This window comes from Gracilinanus agilis, chromosome 4 (genome assembly GCF_016433145.1).
Source record: "Gracilinanus agilis isolate LMUSP501 chromosome 4, AgileGrace, whole genome shotgun sequence".
NCBI classification, from domain to species: domain Eukaryota; kingdom Metazoa; phylum Chordata; class Mammalia; order Didelphimorphia; family Didelphidae; genus Gracilinanus; species Gracilinanus agilis.
This window is the reverse complement of record NC_058133.1, coordinates 250,186,264-250,202,375: the sequence shown is the minus strand read 5'-3', so window position 1 is coordinate 250,202,375 and position 16,112 is coordinate 250,186,264. Positions and strand designations below refer to the sequence as shown.

Below are 16,112 nucleotides of genomic sequence, written 5' to 3'. Positions count from 1 at the left end.
TTTAGCCTAAATGTTTTTATTTCTTTCAGGGGTACCAATATAATTAAACTCACTCAGGTTCAAAATCATTCTTGGCAATTCCACTCTCATTGCTCCAGTCCCATATTCAATAAATTGATAAATCTTGACATTTCTATTTCTACAACATCTCTTCCATCTGTTTTACTTTATCCACTCATTCTTAACCATCCTAGTTATTGCCTCCAATCACTTCACAGGGAGAGGAAGGAGGCTGTTATAGGACTAGCGCCGTCCTTGCCTAATGCAGCCAGGAACTACAACTTCCAGCAGCAGTCGGGTAACGGAGGCGGGGGAAGGGGGAAGGAACTCCTCAAAGATTTATGGGAATTGTAGTCTGGGTATATCTTATTTCCATTCTTCCGTCACCCCTTCGCCCGCTTGACATTAAGGACCAATCGGAAGGCCGGGGAAAATCTCGCGAGAAGAAGACGGCGCGTCTTGTCTGATTCCTCAGTGGGTCCCGGGGAACTGACTGGCGGCGGTTTGGGATTAGATGTGCTCCTGAGCCGCATCCTCTTTGCCACCTTCCTCACCAGCCCTTGGAAAGGAAAGCGCCTCTCATCTTCATCCCCTAGGCCCCGCGCTGGTCTCTCGCGTCTCACCGAAGTGTGCACCGACGACTCCGAGACCAGCGTGGTGCCGAGGAGCCAAGAGAAGACCTCGGCTCAGCCTCTGCTGTGCCGCCGTTACCTGTGTGACCTTAGGCAAGTCACTTGCTTCCTCCGGGTCTCGCCTCTGAGTTCCATTCCGGCCTATCTGCTGCTCGTTTGTGCATCTCCTCTTCTCCCCCTTGGGAGACCCTGAGACTGCCCCCTCATCTGTGCCCCCAGCCTACCTTGCCCCTGTTTTTACCTAGGTTTCCCGGGGCCGTGTAACCACGGAGTCAGCACTCTCGCCCTGCTGCAGCGATGAGCCCCTCCAGGCTGCCCCCGAGCCAGTGGAGCCCCCGACCCTTTCTGTGGAGCTGGGAGAAGAAAAGGGCTTTGGGACCCCTGCTTCTCCAGAACAGGGCGGAGAAACTCCTGTGGAGGAGGTGGTTATTGGTGGAGAAGAGCAGGAACCCACCCCAATTGAGAACTTCCCGGACATAGATGGGGAAGCTCCCGCTTTGGTAGCTGGAGAAGTCCCCGAATTGGGTTCTGAAGAACCAGTGGAGGAAGTCTTGATGGAGCCGATCCCAGAATGTGAAGAATACTAGTAAGTAACTTGGAGGGGCAGGAGGAGGGCTGCTTCTTTTGGGGAAGAAATGTGAAGGGTCGGTTTTCCCCTCCCAATCCCACTTCCTTAAGTACCTAAGTGTTTGCCCCAAAATCCCAGTCCAGTACCTCTCCCCAATCCTTCCAAAGTCCCTGTTTCCCTCAGGGTCTCAAGCATCTAGACCCTATCTCTTTTCCAGTGTCTGGAGCTACAGTTTCTCCCAGTCCCCTCGCCTTCTCAGTGGCTCCTGGTCAGAGTTTAGCTTTCAACCTGAGAACTTCTTAAAAGGCTGTAAATGGTAAGAATTTGGTTAAATAAGATGAAGGGCATGGGGATTAGAAAGAACAGTATTGTATTGTTAGGGAGGTATTGTATCTGAGTGAAGAGGGTTAATTAGTGTTTTTCATTCAGTTGAGTTGAACTGGGTCTTTATTGCTCAGTTCTCTCCCAGGACCCAGTGCCTACCATTTCCTTCAGGGACTCAGGAGTTCCTATCTCCCCACTCACTCAGCTACCAGGCATCCAGCCTAAATCTCCTCTGCCTCCAGGGCCCCAGATGGCTCCTGCCTCTTGACCAACAGTGCTGACAACACCCTTCGGATTTATAACCTACCCCAAGAGCTGTATAATGAGGAGGAAGAACTCAAGAATGCAGAAATGGTGAGTGTAGGTACCTGAACCCTTCCTTCTATGACACATTACAGAAGGTATTCCAGGTATCTTTTTCTCCTGGTTGCAAATACAAATTTGTTCCACATTACATCCTTGTGCAGAAACATTCACCAGACTCCCTATTGCTTCTTCGATAAAATGCAAATTTAGAACTTTCCACTATCTAGCTCTAACCTATCTTTATAGCCTTGTTTCATATTATTCCTTTTTTACAACCCACACACATTCTAGCCAGACTGTACATTTTTTCCAGGGCTGAAATGTGCTCCCACATTTTCCTTAGCTTCTCTCAAGGTCTATATTCAGGCACGCTAAGCCTTTTCTGATTCTACAGTTAAAAATTCACAAATTATTCAATATTATTTTCCTTTTACCTATGTCATTCCCTTCTAGAAAAATAGAATCTCCTAGAGGAGTGATGGGCAAACTTTTTAAAGAGGGGGGGGGCCAAAGGAAAGGAAATGCTCATCTGTCAGTCTGTTTCTAAGGCAACTCTTTCAAAATTTCATTGTATTGTATTCCATTCATTGTATTCATCAGATTAAGAATAATGTTCCACCGAGGATAGAACGTTTCAGGGGGCCATATCAGGCTCACAGTCTGTAGTTTGCCCATCACTGTCCTAGAGAGTAAAGTAGGACTTCCCCCTCCCCCTTTTCATATTTGTTTGGCACACACAGTGTCAGGCAGAGTGCCAAGTACTGATGATAGGACAAGAAAAATAAAATTGTTTCTATTCTTCCCAAGGACCTGGCATTTCTCTTAGAGGAAGTAACATGTATATAGAAAATTACATTAACTTCTGCAGGTATTGAGGGTCAAGATAGGCTTCCTTTGAAGGAGGTGGCTTTTGAGCTGAGCTTTGAAAAAAGCTTTGGATTTCCGTTGATGTCACCACCATCCTTCTTGTCTCAAAGGCTTAAAACCTCAAAATCTTTAAGCTCCCTAGAGCACAGTGTTGCTTTTGACAGGGATACTTATGTGTTCCCAGAGTCTTTTCCCTTCCAAAGCTGGAACTCAATTCCAGGTTACTAGGGCTAGCCCCCTTTTGAGCCCTTGAGTTTCTTTCCATTCAAGACCAGCATCAGGCATGGTTTATGAAGTTACTTCTGATCTTTAGCGATGACTGACTTTCTGAATTAGTGCCTGTTTAGAGTCTCTTATTCCTTCAATTCTGTCTTGTACTCTTTTGAACTGATTTTCCATCTCTCTGGATGAATAATTCCAGTGCCATGACCTGTTGGTCATTTTGGAACATCCTCCAAAGTCTCTATGATCCTATGTTTTGGCCACATGTGGATACCCTGATGTACGTCTTATACTAATCTTTGAAAACTGCAGTGACTCCCTGTTATTGGTGTCCTACCATCTAGTTCCTACCAACATTTCCCATCTTGTTTCGTACCTTTTCCTTTAACAAATGTTTTGCCCCAGATGAACTACTGGTTCTTTCCTTGTTTTCATTCTATCTTTCTCACTTTTTAGTTTATGCACACTATCCCTTATGTGTAAAGCCAACCCTCCACATATCCACCTAAAGGGCCAAGGATCAGTGGTTTTGCCTTATTTTCTGTTAATCTGTCAGCTAAAAGTGACTTCTCACATTTCTTACAACTTTTTGTCTTGCTCTCTATTTTGCCTATATCATAGTCTACCCTTTTTCATAAATTTTTAAGGAATTCCTTTTCTCTTCTGCTAGGAGAAAGTAAGCTCCTAAGGAGCTGGAACTATATTATAACTTTTCATCTTAGTGCTCTTGTTGCATGGTGCTTTTGCATGTTTTTAGGTTATGGTTATGGAGCTTGGGGAAGATTTCTTTAATGGAGTATGTGGAAGAGAGGCTATTTAGGAGACACCTTGAAGAGTGAGATTATGGGGGCTTGAGAGCTGAGGGAGTAGGAAGGATTGGATAACAACTAAAAATAGAATCAAAGAAGATGTGGTTTTCAAACCAGACTTGACTAGGAAAATATTTTTTTTTGTCCTCCTCCCCAACTTTATTGAGTTAGTACATTTTAAATTCCATCTTCCCTGTCATACCCAAGAAGAAACACTTTTTCCCTGGTTCATTTCTGTGACTGTTATACACCCTTTGGCCCAAGGGAATGGTCTGGTCTCCCATAGAGAAATCCTACAGGATAAAGGTGTGTAGTCTTCAAGATCCAAGTATTCCCATTCTCTCTTGTCTAGGTCCCAGTTCTGCGTATGGCGGAAGGCGACACTATCTATGATTATTGTTGGTATTCTCTGATGAATTCAGGCCAACCAGACACCTGCTTGTAAGTTATGACATTTGATCATCCTGTCATCTGATAGAGACAGATTCAATATCTTGGTATTTCAAGAAAATATCTTGGGGGAGTGGGAGGGCATGGAGTGCTGTCAAGGAGACCATGGAGAGGAGGAAGTCCTATACATTTTTCACAGGGGAGCTGAGGGGCCCAGTTTGTTCCCTCCATGTACTTTTTATAGTAACCGCTCCTCAGTGATTCTGTTTTTCTAACAGTGTGGCCAGCAGCAGTCGTGAGAACCCTATCCACATCTGGGATGCCTTCACTGGGCAGCTCCGGGCCTCTTTTCGTGCCTACAATCACCTGGTATGAATACTTCTTCCTCTCCCCCTGGGACCCTTCCAGTGCCAAGCTGCCAGTTTTTTCCCTGCTCCATCCTTACTGCATTGGGGATCCAGGTGTCTAGTATTTCAGTTTCCAGTGACCATCTTCTTTTTCTCCCATCTCTACTTTAGGATGAGTTGACTGCTGCCCATTCTCTTTGTTTCTCCCCTGATGGCTCAAAGCTCTTCTGTGGCTTCAATAGAACCGTAAGGATCTTCTCTACATCACGACCTGGTAGACAATTTGAAACACGACCCACATTTGGTGAGGATCAAAGTAGCTTAGTTGTCAGTTCTTAGCAATGTTCCCAAACCTCCTCCCAAAGAGGATTTTAATGGGACTTTCTCAGGGCTCTTCAGAAAGTTTGAGTCCCTTTCTCATGGACCCTCTCAGCTCTGTATCCTGGGTAGGGGAGGCTATAGGTTGAAAGGAAGGATGGAACTGATGATTATACACCTGGGAGTGGAAGGAACTGGGAAAAGCAGAGTGGACAGACTTGTATCAACTGGGTCCACTATAAATTTGTTATCTACTCTTAGCTCTGTCTTTACTGCAACAAGGTAGTAATTCAAATCCTCCCTAAGTGATCCTCTATTTACTCATCATATCTGCTATTCCAAATCTCTTCTCAAGTCTCCCCTGTCTCCCCCTCCTGTGTGAGGTCATATCTTACTGAGGAAATTCAGACTCTTTGCTGTAAGCTCTCTCTTTGCCTGGTTTCATCTCCTACTATCTCTTTTAGTCCAGGCTGTGATGAACAGCTGGCCTCTCCCATTGCCAAGGCAAAGAGTATTCTTGACCCCATCCCCTCCTGTCTTTTCTAGCAGATTGCTCTCATTGTCACTCCCACTTTCCCCAGTTTTTTCCTGCCTTTTAGTTCTTTCCCTGTTTACAAACACATACATTTCCCCCATCACTAGAGGGTATCATCGGATACTACCACTGATAAGTATCATATAAGTCTCCTGTATTTGGTGCCACTGCTCCTCTTTGTCTCTCGGCAGGCTGCTCATTCATCATATTAGACAGCTGTGGATTTAGTGCTGGGCCTGGAGTCAGAAAACCTGCATTTGAATCCTTCCTCAGACACTTACTGTGTGACACTGAGCAAGCCTGTTAACCTCAGCCTCAGTTTCCTCATCTACAAAATGGGAATAATAGCACCTATCTCATAGGGTTGTAGTATCAAACTAGAGAACACAAAGTGCTTTGCAGCTCTTAAAGCATTATGTAAATATTGGCTATCATCACTTCACTGAGAGAGTGCTCTTCAAATTATCAGTAGTCTTTTATTGCCAAATCTTTTGTAGCCAAAGCCTTTTCTCAGTCCTCCAGGTTCAAATAGAAACTCCTCTGTCTGACATTCAAAGCTCTTCACAACCTGCCTGACCCCTTTCCAGTCTTCTCCTATATTATTTCCCTACATATGCTCTTTTGGCCCAGCCAGATTGGCCTAAATGCTGTTCCTCACCCATGATGTTCCATTTCCCATTTCTGTGCCTTTAAAGGTACTCTGTCCTCCATGCCTGAAATAACTTTCCTCCCTTCTGCTTTCTGGAATCCCTGGCTTCCTTCAGGACTGGGCTGTAGTGCCACCTTCTGCAGGAGGCCATCCTTCTCCTCCTTCCCCTCCTTCCTTCCCTCCCTCTTCTCCAGATGCTAGTGTTTTCTCTCTAACGATACCTTTATTATCCAGCTTTTTACATATCTTTTAAAAATGTCATATGGGGGCAGCTGGGTAGCTCAGTGGATTGAGAGTCAGGCCTAGAGATGGGAGGTCCTAGGTTCAAATCTCGCCTCAGACACTTCCCAGCTGTGTGACCCTGGGCAAGTCACTTGACCCCCATTGCCTACCCTTACCACTCTTCTGCCTAGGAGCCAATACACAGAAGTTAAGGGTTTAAAATAAAAAAAAAATAAAAATATCATATACACATTATATCATCTATTAGAAAATAAAGTTCTTGAGGGCGGGGACTGTTTTGTTCTCTAATTTGTATCTTCAGTACCCAGCTAGCATAATGCCTGGAACATAGTAGGCACTTAATGATAACTTAGTGATTAATAGATGGATATTTGGGCTCCCTGTAGAGAAATGGGGTGGGGGAGAAACCCAGTTCCCGAGTTACTTAGGAGTTAGAAGATTTTGAAAGATGCTCATGCCTTTGTCTTCATCTTACCCTCCTTCACTCTTTCCAACACTAGCCAAAAAACAGGGCCAGAGTGGGATCATTTCATGCATCGCATTCAGCCCAACCCAACCTCTCTATGCCTGTGGCTCCTATGGCTGTTCCCTTGGTCTGTATTCCCAGGATGATGGTTCTGCTCTTGCTCTGTTTTCGGGGCATCATGGGGGCATCACCCACCTTTGCTTCCATCCTGATGGCAATCGTCTCTTCTCAGGGGCCCGAAAGGTGGGAGTTAGATGCATGGGGGTAGGGTGGGTGGGTTTTGCATAAACATGAGTCATCCCATTTTTAATGGGAGGGAAGGGAGTGAGGGGGCTGGAGGTGGGGAGTAGATTTGGAGATTTGAATTCACTAAATGGCTTAGCTTCACCTCCAGGACACTGAGCTTCTGTGTTGGGATCTCCGGCAGCCAGGCCACCTTCTTTTGTCCTTGACCCGAGAAATCTCTACTAATCAGCGTATCTACTTTGACTTGGATCCGTGAGTAGCCACGCTCCCCTCCCTTTCCAAGCAGCTAGGGGGCCCTTTTCCCCATGAAGGAAACCATGTGGGTCTCCATGGATGGGTGGTGCCTGACAGGAACCCAACTAGCTGGGTAATGAGAACTTGTGAAGTCTGATGTGATTCTATTCTTTTCCACAGGACAGGACAGTTCCTTGCAAGTGGCAGCACTGATGGCATTGTGTCTGTATGGGACATTAGTAAGGCTGGGGAAACCCAGATGGAGCCACTGATGAGTTTTCTGCCTCAGAAGGACTGCACAAATGGCATTAGGTAGGAGACCTAGATTCCTTGGGGAGTTGTAGGGGATTTGGATTAAGTACCTACTAGGAATCTGGCACTGTTCTGAGTGCTCTCAAGATGCTTATAGTCTAGTGGGAGATAGAACATGAAAACAGCTATGTACAGTTATATGCAGAGTAGATGGAAATTATCAACAAAGAGAAGGCCTTAGCATTAAGGAGGATTTTTAGCTGGGACTTGATGCCAGGAGGCAGAGTTGAAGAGAGATGTCAGGAAATGGACTGTATCATTCAAAGAATAGCAAGGAAGCCATTGTCACTGAATTGCAGAGTGTGTGTCGGGAGTAGGTATTAAGAAGATTGGAAAGGTAAGAGGAAGCTAGGTTGTAAAATTCTCTGGCTTGGAATGACCCAGAAGGTGATAGGGAATGGGGAGGGGTGACATGGTTATATTAGTTACATTTGTGCTTTAGAAAAATGAATTTGACAGATGAGAGCAGGTTAGGTTAGATTGAGGAGAAGCTTGAGGCAGGCAGATCAACCAGCAGTCTCCATGTGATAAGGGACTGCACCAAATTGGTGGTAGTGTTAGGAGAAGGGGACTTACAGGAGAGATGTTACTATGATAGTCAACAAGACTTGAAAACAGTTTGGATAGAGGAGTTGAATGAAGAATGGAGAGTGGAGGAAGATTCCTAGGTTGTGAGCCTGGGTGACTGCATGGTGTTACTGTCAATAGTAATAGGGAAATTAGGGGAGGAACATTATGAGGAGAGGCTAATGAGTTGGAGGCAGCTACTTTGGGAGAGAAGCAACCAGGGTAGAACAGGGAGAATGCCAGGACCTGGGGCTCTAACATCCCTCCCTCTTTACGTCCTTCCCCAACAGTCTCCACCCAAGCATGCCTCTGCTGGCCACATCCTCTGGCCAGCGTGTTTTTCCTGAGCCGACAAACAGTGAGGATGAAGAAGGGCAGGCGAAGGGGGTTCCCCTGCTCTCGATGAGCCATGCCCATCCTGACTTTCGCCTCCAGCTGTGGTGGTGTGGGGGTGCTTCAGATCTAGAAACTCCTGACTGCAATGAAATGGGGAAAGAAGATGGTCCTCGGGAGGGAGTATGTGGGGTTGTATAAAAGGTTTTCCCAGACACACTGAGTGCTGTGTTCTTTTGGGGAGGAGGGTGCCTAGTTTTACCCCTGAGCCTAGTGGACTCTGTCAAGTTGTGCCTGGACCTGGGAGGGATGAGGGATGGGAGCCAATCCGCAGCAGAGCTCCGGGGGAGGTCACTTAAATGTGGGTGGGGTTTCCAGTCATTGTTCCCACAGTTGCCAAGCAACCTGGTAAACTGAAGGGGGTGTGTCTTCAGGTTTTGCTCCCTAGCATTGTCTGTCCGAGGTGGAGCTCTGCTATGTAGCCCCACAGGGGTCTGTGCTAATGTGACTGAATTGATGAGGCAGGCTTCTGTGTGACTGTGTATGTGATTGTCTTGATGCTGGGGGCAGGGAGGCATGTGTGTTTCTGGATGTAATGAGACAAACATCCACTTGTAGGTACTGGCCACCGTTAATTGTTCAAGCACTGAGCTGGGCTTTACTCCCAGTCTTAAATTGGTGGGGGTGAGTTTTGAATTTGTTCCCCCTCTCTCTTTTGGGGGCTCTGATTTGCCATACCCATATAGCTTAAGAAGATAGAGGCCATGGAAAAGTAAAGATGATGGACAAATACTAGAAGAGGATTAATATTCACACTGTATACAGGGCTCATGCAAATGCCTAATTTATTAACCCAATAATTGGGTCCTATCCTGGTTTTTCAGGTCCAGTCAGTCCTGAGATTCATATTCTTCCACACACTAGGAAGAAGGGTTGGAGAGGTTTCCATCTCCCTATGCTGGAGTTTACTCCCCAACCCCCTTTATTTCCCTTCTCCATAAACTAAATTGAGGACCCAAGTCAGATCCTATGCTTCATTCATTGCTTGGGGGGAAAGAAAGGAAGACACATTTCTTTCCCTCTAGGATTTTCCAAGCTAATGGGAGATTACAACCCAAACTGGATAGACAAGAGTGAACTATATCCATTGGTGATAAAGAGGGAGGAGAACCCCTATTCTGGCTGTTCCTATTCTTCCATCTTCCCCCCTTCCCTTTTCCTCCTATTAGATCTGTTTGATTTTTATCCTCTGAATTTAGCTCCAGCCTAATTCCAGGTTTCACTTTAGCTGATTGGGTTCTTGAAGTCATTTTGGTCCCATTCCTCTCCCTCCTTCCTAAGTCTGTGTTCAAGGTCTTGGAGGAAATATTTTGGGTTTTCTCATATTTTATACATAGAAATGAAAGTTTCTTCTACCCACCTCCCTTTGTTTGTCTCAGCCCTTATCCTAGCCACGAAGAACTTCAGCTTCTATTGTGATTTCATATACATCGTTTCATTTACTCCTTATGACAACCCTGGGAGGTGGGTAGGGTTGGTATAATTCTACTTGGAGGTGAGGAAAAGATATAAGTCAAGTGGCCTGACCAAGATCCCATTGCTAATAAGTGGCTGTTGTAAAGCCTGTTGCAACTTGCAGGGCAAAGTTTTCAGCAGCAGAATTAGAACTCAGATCTTGTCCAGCCCTTGTTTTCCCCTGCCACACTGGGTCTCCCTCCTAGAAACCTTGCACCTGGAAGGCTATGATTAGTGGTTCTCCCTACTCTGAATTCATTTCCTTCTGCTACCTTCCCTAGCTACAGATTTCTGTAGCTAGAAGAGGAATTCTCCCTCTTCTCCCATAATTCATCTACATATAATTAAAAACAAACAAAAAAACTGCACTGACTACATGCTAGTGAAACTGATTGTAGGGTTTGGGGGAGGTGGGGAGGATACTTAAAGACTGAAGCAAGCTCAGTTGTGGGGCTAGGATGGGAGGGGGAGTGTTAGGGAGGGCTAGGTTCCAGCTAGGAGCTAGGTTCTTTTCAAACCAGCTGGAGGAGGCAGCAAGGTTCAGGTTGTTGAGGGTAAGAGGAGATGGACAGAGACAAGAGAAGGAAAAAGAAAGTCGCCTTAGAGAGACAAAGAGAGCAAGAAAGAGTTGGGCGGGGTTGAAGCCAGCTCTGGTGGGAGGTGTGGGTGTTGTGGCGGGGAGTGGGGTGTGAGATCCTGCCTCCTCTAACTCCAGATCCAGTTTTTCCCTTCATCCCTCCCTCTCCCCGCCTCTCCTTTAACTCCCCCCTCCTGGGCTCTGGACTCTAGTCTCCTCCCCTAGCCTGCTGCCCTCAGTCCCCAGCTAGGCTAGGGCTCCTGCTCCATTCCCAGCCTTGACTCTCCCTCCCTCTGGCACCCTCATGCCTTCCCTGCCTGGCCCCCCACTCCCTCAGCCTCCCCCAGCCCCTCACTAGGCCTCCTCGAAAATCCCGGGGTGCTGAAGTGTGGGCAGGGGTGTGTGTGTGTCTGTGTCTGTGTGTTTGTCTATGTGTGCGTGCATGTGTGTGTAGAATCTGCAGGCAGATTGGGGGGGGGCCTGGAATCTTGTGGGGTTAAGCATTGTAAGGAAGGGGTTTGGAGAAGAGTAGGGTAGGCAAGTCGGGGAAATCGGAGGTGGGGCAAGCAATCTAAGGGGAAACCGGGAAGCCTGAACAGTATAGGTCAGAGACTTGAAGGAGGGGGGTTGTGAGACCCCTGTGAGGTATCCCAGGCTGTGTGTGGCTTTGGGGGAAGTTGGTGCCTCCACCCCCCCAGGCCTTGGCAGGGGGGGTAATGGGGGCCCTCCATCCTGGGCTGGGGGGCGTGAGAGTCGGGGGGCTGCTGCTGGGCCTCTTGGGGCTGGTGTCGGGGCTTAGCCTGGAACCTGTCTACTGGAACTCGGCGAATAAGAGGTGAGCTGGGTGGGTGGGGAGGTTTGGGGGGTTAGGGAGCTGCCACTACCACTACCACAGCAGAGAAGTGTTCATTCAGAGGATTATGGACTTTGAGAGAGCTGGACATTTGGGTGAAGAGATCTTGGGCAAGATAGAGTTCTGTGGTCCCCAGTGCAATTAGAAAGATTTGAAAGCTGAGAAACCAGATGTTTGAGCCCCAGACAAGAGATCTGGGTGTTTGTGATCTGAGATAAGAGGTGTAGGGAGAGGGAAAAGGAAGCAGCAGTAGGATGTCCAAAGTTTATAAGACCCCATAGAGGAGAGGGATAAAAAGTTCAGGGGAAGGCGAGATGTTCTAGGTTTAGATAGGAACAAGTTGGGGTGTCTGGATTTGTGACTGACTTATTTGAGAGGGCTGGGCTGGACTAAGGAGTATCTGGTCCATTCAGTTGTCAGATATAATCACAATACTGGGTGCCTTTTCTCTGTAGGCAGCATGGTTGGATAAAATGTAGTGTTGAAGGAGCTCTGTCTAGTGGGTCAGCTTCCATTGGTTATTCTGTGTTTCCTTTCAACATGTGGCTTTACCCCTCTGCAGGCCTCCCTACCTTATGGATCTCTTCATGGTGGGAAGCCCCACCCCACCCTGAGGTCTTCCTCCTATCCTCTTTGGATAGGCTTAGCCATATCCCTCTTGGATCATTGCCTCTCCCTGTTTTACCAAGAGAAGAAGGCTAAGGGTTAGAGGGGCTCTCAAGAAAAACAGGACAGACAGGTCACTTATCCCTTTGCCTTAGTTTAGGACTACCCCTCCCCTAGCCAAGGATTGTTTTGAAAACTACCTTCTTTCCCAGCTGGCAAATCAAGATGTCAGAGCCTCCTTTACTGTACTCCCTTCTCTCGCCTTTCCTGTGGGCTTATAATACCCCATCATCATTACACTCTTTTGGTTAGAATTTCAGAGCTTCCCTAATCAGCTCTATTCCCTCCATCACTGGTAGAGCTAAATAAGGGGGGATGGGGGGGTGGGGGATGGCTAGGACCTTTTTATAGGGACATAGGAACTTCTCCAGCTCTTCTATTCCTGTTTCCAGTGTATAGAGGAGGTTGAGCCACATAGTTAACTTCCTGGACTACTGAAAGTAGTTCCTAATCTACACACCAGTTATAGCATACAGCAGTAAGTACGTAGATCAGACTTATAGGGCTTTCTGACAAGGAGAGTAAGGGAGTCCTGTAGGTCTACCCCTCTGAGTTGGCCAGTAGAGAAAAGGAAGAGGAAAATACAGAATAAGTTCCTTGACCCTGGAAGGATCCTGTTACTGTTATTGATGCAGAGAATATGGATGGGTATAGATGGTTTGGTTTAGAATGGGAGTAGGGGCTAGAGGATCATATGCCTGGGTACATGAGGGCCAGGATTGAAGTGAGTCATGAATCTCATTCTAGGGCCAGTATTATTCCCCCCAGCAGGGAGGTGGCTATTGAAGCTTTAGAGTTATTTTTCTCAAAGAAATTAAAGTCTGGGATGAGAGGGGACAGAAGCTAGTGAATGGACTTAGGCATTCAAGCCCCTAGCTCTGGTTCTCATTAGGGGCCCAGCTCTCTGGCCCCAAACTGGTCCCATCTCCAGTGCTAGCTTTATTTCCCTCTGATCACATTGCCATGGCAACCACTATGATATCATTGGGCTGGCATTGATGGGAAGAAATCTCTCCTTTCATGCCCATCTCTCTCCATACTCTGATGTTGCTGGAGTTATCTTGAGAGTGTGAGGTCACCTTGGAAGGCAATGATGTCACTGTGATTGCCTTATGGCATTAGGGTTTGGGGTGGATGCTGTGACCTCACACTTGGTTGCCATGGACTACAATGATTAAGTCACCAGTGAGGGGTGGGCCCCATGACTCCAGAGAGGCCAGCTCCTTGGCAACTGGCATCCTGTTACTATGACAACAGGCCAGGTGATGGAGCTTGGAAGGCAGAGTGTGCATAGTTTGGTGGGGGGAAAGAGTATTGAATAAAATACATCTGGACATATTGAAGGGTAATGAAACCAACTGTTCATCCCACTCCTTTCTCCCCAGATTTTCTTTTTAGTCCCTATTCTCATTAGGGGCCAGCATATTAGATCTATTGGTATATAATTTTTGGCTTACCAGTCAGGAAGCAAGAACTGACACCTGGGAAGGTTGGGTTTTTGAGGGAAGTTGGAGCGGGCTGAGGACTTAGCTCCTGGACTCTCTTTTTTCTGCTCAGGTTCCAAGCAGAAGGTGGCTATGTGCTCTACCCCCAGATTGGGGACCGACTGGACCTGTTATGCCCTCGGGCCCGGCCCCCTGGCCCACACTCATCCCCAGACTATGAATTCTACAAGTTGTACCTGGTTGGAGGAGCCCAGGGCCGTCGCTGTGAGGCCCCTCCTTCCCCTAACCTGCTCCTGACCTGTGACCGACCTGATGTTGATCTCCGATTCACCATTAAGTTCCAGGAGTACAGCCCCAACCTATGGGGACATGAGTTCCGTTCACACCATGACTACTACATTATTGGTACTGGGGTTGGGGAAATGTCAGGGAGAAGATAACTTGAGGAAGGGCACATTTGGGGAAGGGAATGGGCTGATGGGCATGAGTTTGGTTGCAGGTAGGTCCTGAGGCAGGATAGATATGTATCTCTCTGCTAACCACTGTCAAATGGAAGGGTTAAGATGGAATGGATTTGATTGGCTGATTCAGCATCCAGGCCACTGAGTAGCAACCTTTTCCCTGTTTTCTCTTGTAGCCACATCAGATGGGACCCGAGAAGGCCTGGAGAGTCTTCAGGGTGGTGTCTGCCTGACCAGGGGGATGAGGGTACTTCTCCGTGTGGGACAGAGTAAGTGGAGGCTGGCTGGGGGTAGGCTGGACAAGTAAGCAAGAGGCTAAGATATTTGGAGTTTTGAGAAGATCAGAAGGCCAGCAAAGGATTCCCAAGTGGAATAGGGTTTGAATGCTCAGATGCCTTCTTTTTGACCTCTTCACCAGGTCCACGAGGAGGGACAGCTCCTCGAAAACCTGTCTCTCAAATGCCAATAGAGAAGGACCGAGGTGCAGCACACCGCCTGGACCCCAGCAAAGAGAATATGTCAGGTATGACTCCGGGTCATACTCCAGTCCCCCACATTCTTTCCCCCAAAGGCAATACTATTCTTACTCTCCCTTAATTTCTCTCTGCAGAGATAGAGACAGCTTTTGAAGGAGGGGAGGGAAGGGGAAGGACTGAAGGTAGGAGGGGGAAGGAAGCTAAATGAGGAAAAGGCTTAATTAGGGCTAATTAGCCAAGTCATGGCTTTAATTAGTGCTGTCAGACAAGGGGGGAGGGCCTGTGGCAGAGAACTGAGCGGTTGGACACCTGGAAGCAAAGGGGGTGGGAAGCATGAGATTGAAAAATTAAGATACCCAAGTCCCACAGGGGATTGAAGACTGGCAGGGAAATCTCTTTTGGAAGTCCCTGTGCTTGGGTGGCCAGATATCTCAGTTCCTCCTTCAGTGCCTCCTATTTTTCCTTTCTCTCAGGTGATTCCTCCAGTAATGCAACTTCCCGGGGTACAGAGGGCCCTCTTCCTCCCCCTAGCATACCAGCAGTGGCTGGGGCAGCTGGGGGACTAGCCCTGCTCCTCCTGGGTGTGGCAGGGGCAGGTGGTGCCATGTGTTGGCGAAGACGGCGGGCCAAGCCTTCAGAGAGCCGACATCCTGGGCCAGGCTCTCTGGGAAGGGGAGGATCTGTGGGTCTTGGGGGTGGGGGAGCAGGAGGAGTAGGTCACCGAGATACTGAGCCTGGAGAGTTGGGGATCCCTCTGAGGGGTAGTGGGGCTACAGATCCCCCCTTCTGTCCCCACTATGAGAAGGTGAGTGGTGACTATGGACACCCTGTATACATCGTGCAAGATGGGCCCCCTCAGAGCCCTCCAAACATCTACTACAAGGTGTGAGAGCCCCCGTACACACTCACACAAGCTGGGTTTCCCAGAGACATCCCAGGGATGCCCTGCAGTCTCCATTGTGGTTTGAGGGAATTCCTTCTTCCCCAGTACTTTCTCTTGGAACCCTGATCTGCTGCCCCTTCATTCTTCTGACCATCTCCCTAAAAGTTTCCAGGATCCTTTACAAGACCCACCCATCAAGTTCTCCCTCAACCCCACCCCCCAACTCCCAACAAGCCATTCCCTACCCTCCAGTTTGTGGTCCTGCCTTCTGCCTGGTTGCAGTGAGGAGAGAGGTAGAGACAGTAGGTTTCTCTGCCTTGGTATCAATTCTGTTGATCCTTGCCTTGCCCTCTTGGTGGGGGCAGAATCTCAAGTCTCTGACATTGGATGTCTTTGTCTCCTCTGTTGTATAGTTTCTTTTCCTGTTAGTCTCCTCTCTATCTCTTTGTGCCTGTCTCTGCTATCCCTCACATCTCTCCCTTCCTAAACTCTTACCTATCCTATTCTTTCTACCCTTTCAAGTCCTCCTTTTTTCCCCATCTCCTGGGGTTGGGGAAGGGTCTTTAATCTTGTTCCTTCTCTATCCTTTAACCTCTCACACTGAGAACTCCCCTACAGCCCTCCAAAGATTTGGGGCCTTAAGGAGAAGAACCCAGTCTCCAGCCCAGCTTAGGGGCGGGACAGCAGAGTCTCCTCCCCTCCCCCAATGCCTACTCCCTCAAATCCTCTACTCCCTTCAGCCAGTGAGGACAACTAGGCAAAATGGTGACTCTGCCTTTGGAGGAAGTGACCCATTTTGCCTACGAAGTGGCTAGGGCTGGGTGGGAAATGACTGTTGCCAGGGCAAGAAAGGAACTGTCCTGGAAAG

The 16,112-nt window shown here is 47.8% G+C and overlaps 2 protein-coding genes across 4 annotated transcripts; both read left to right on the top strand.

The window, feature by feature from the left end:
- The first annotated feature begins 520 nt into the window (after positions 1 to 520).
- Positions 521 to 8,577, top strand: WRAP53 (WD repeat containing antisense to TP53). Of its 3 annotated transcripts, XM_044672020.1 has the most exons (10): positions 521 to 1,218; positions 1,418 to 1,516; positions 1,767 to 1,878; positions 4,081 to 4,169; positions 4,397 to 4,487; positions 4,637 to 4,769; positions 6,711 to 6,919; positions 7,071 to 7,174; positions 7,337 to 7,468; positions 8,326 to 8,577. In XM_044672020.1, exons 1-10 carry the CDS (start codon positions 1,187 to 1,189, stop codon positions 8,567 to 8,569), a joined length of 1,245 nt encoding a protein of 414 aa, XP_044527955.1. In that variant the 5' UTR covers positions 521 to 1,186; the 3' UTR covers positions 8,570 to 8,577. The 3 variants fall into 3 exon arrangements, with proteins under 3 accessions (XP_044527955.1, XP_044527957.1, XP_044527956.1); XM_044672022.1 differs by lacking the exon at positions 1,418 to 1,516 and having other exon boundaries at positions 1,182 to 1,218; XM_044672021.1 differs by lacking the exon at positions 521 to 1,218 and having other exon boundaries at positions 1,432 to 1,516; positions 1,659 to 1,878.
- A 2,599-nt stretch (positions 8,578 to 11,176) lies between these two features.
- EFNB3 (ephrin B3) lies at positions 11,177 to 15,463 on the top strand. Its single transcript, XM_044674441.1, has 5 exons — positions 11,177 to 11,295; positions 13,537 to 13,829; positions 14,062 to 14,154; positions 14,304 to 14,408; positions 14,835 to 15,463. Exons 1-5 carry the CDS (start codon positions 11,177 to 11,179, stop codon positions 15,248 to 15,250), a joined length of 1,026 nt encoding a protein of 341 aa, XP_044530376.1. The 3' UTR covers positions 15,251 to 15,463.
- Positions 15,464 to 16,112: the final 649 nt, after the last annotated feature.

Coding starts and splice junctions, on each gene's coding strand:
- EFNB3 (XM_044674441.1), top strand. CDS start 11,177: ATGGGGGCCCTCCATCCTGGGCTGGGGGGCGTGAGAGTCGGGGGGCTG. Junction 14,155..14,303: donor ACTTCTCCGTGTGGGACAGA/GTAAGTGGAGGC, acceptor CCTCTTCACCAG/GTCCACGAGGAGGGACAGCT. Junction 14,409..14,834: donor CAGCAAAGAGAATATGTCAG/GTATGACTCCGG, acceptor CCTTTCTCTCAG/GTGATTCCTCCAGTAATGCA.
- WRAP53 (XM_044672020.1), top strand. CDS start 1,187: ATGGAGCCGATCCCAGAATGTGAAGAATACTA. Junction 1,879..4,080: donor AACTCAAGAATGCAGAAATG/GTGAGTGTAGGT, acceptor TCTCTTGTCTAG/GTCCCAGTTCTGCGTATGGC. Junction 4,488..4,636: donor TTCGTGCCTACAATCACCTG/GTATGAATACTT, acceptor TCTCTACTTTAG/GATGAGTTGACTGCTGCCCA.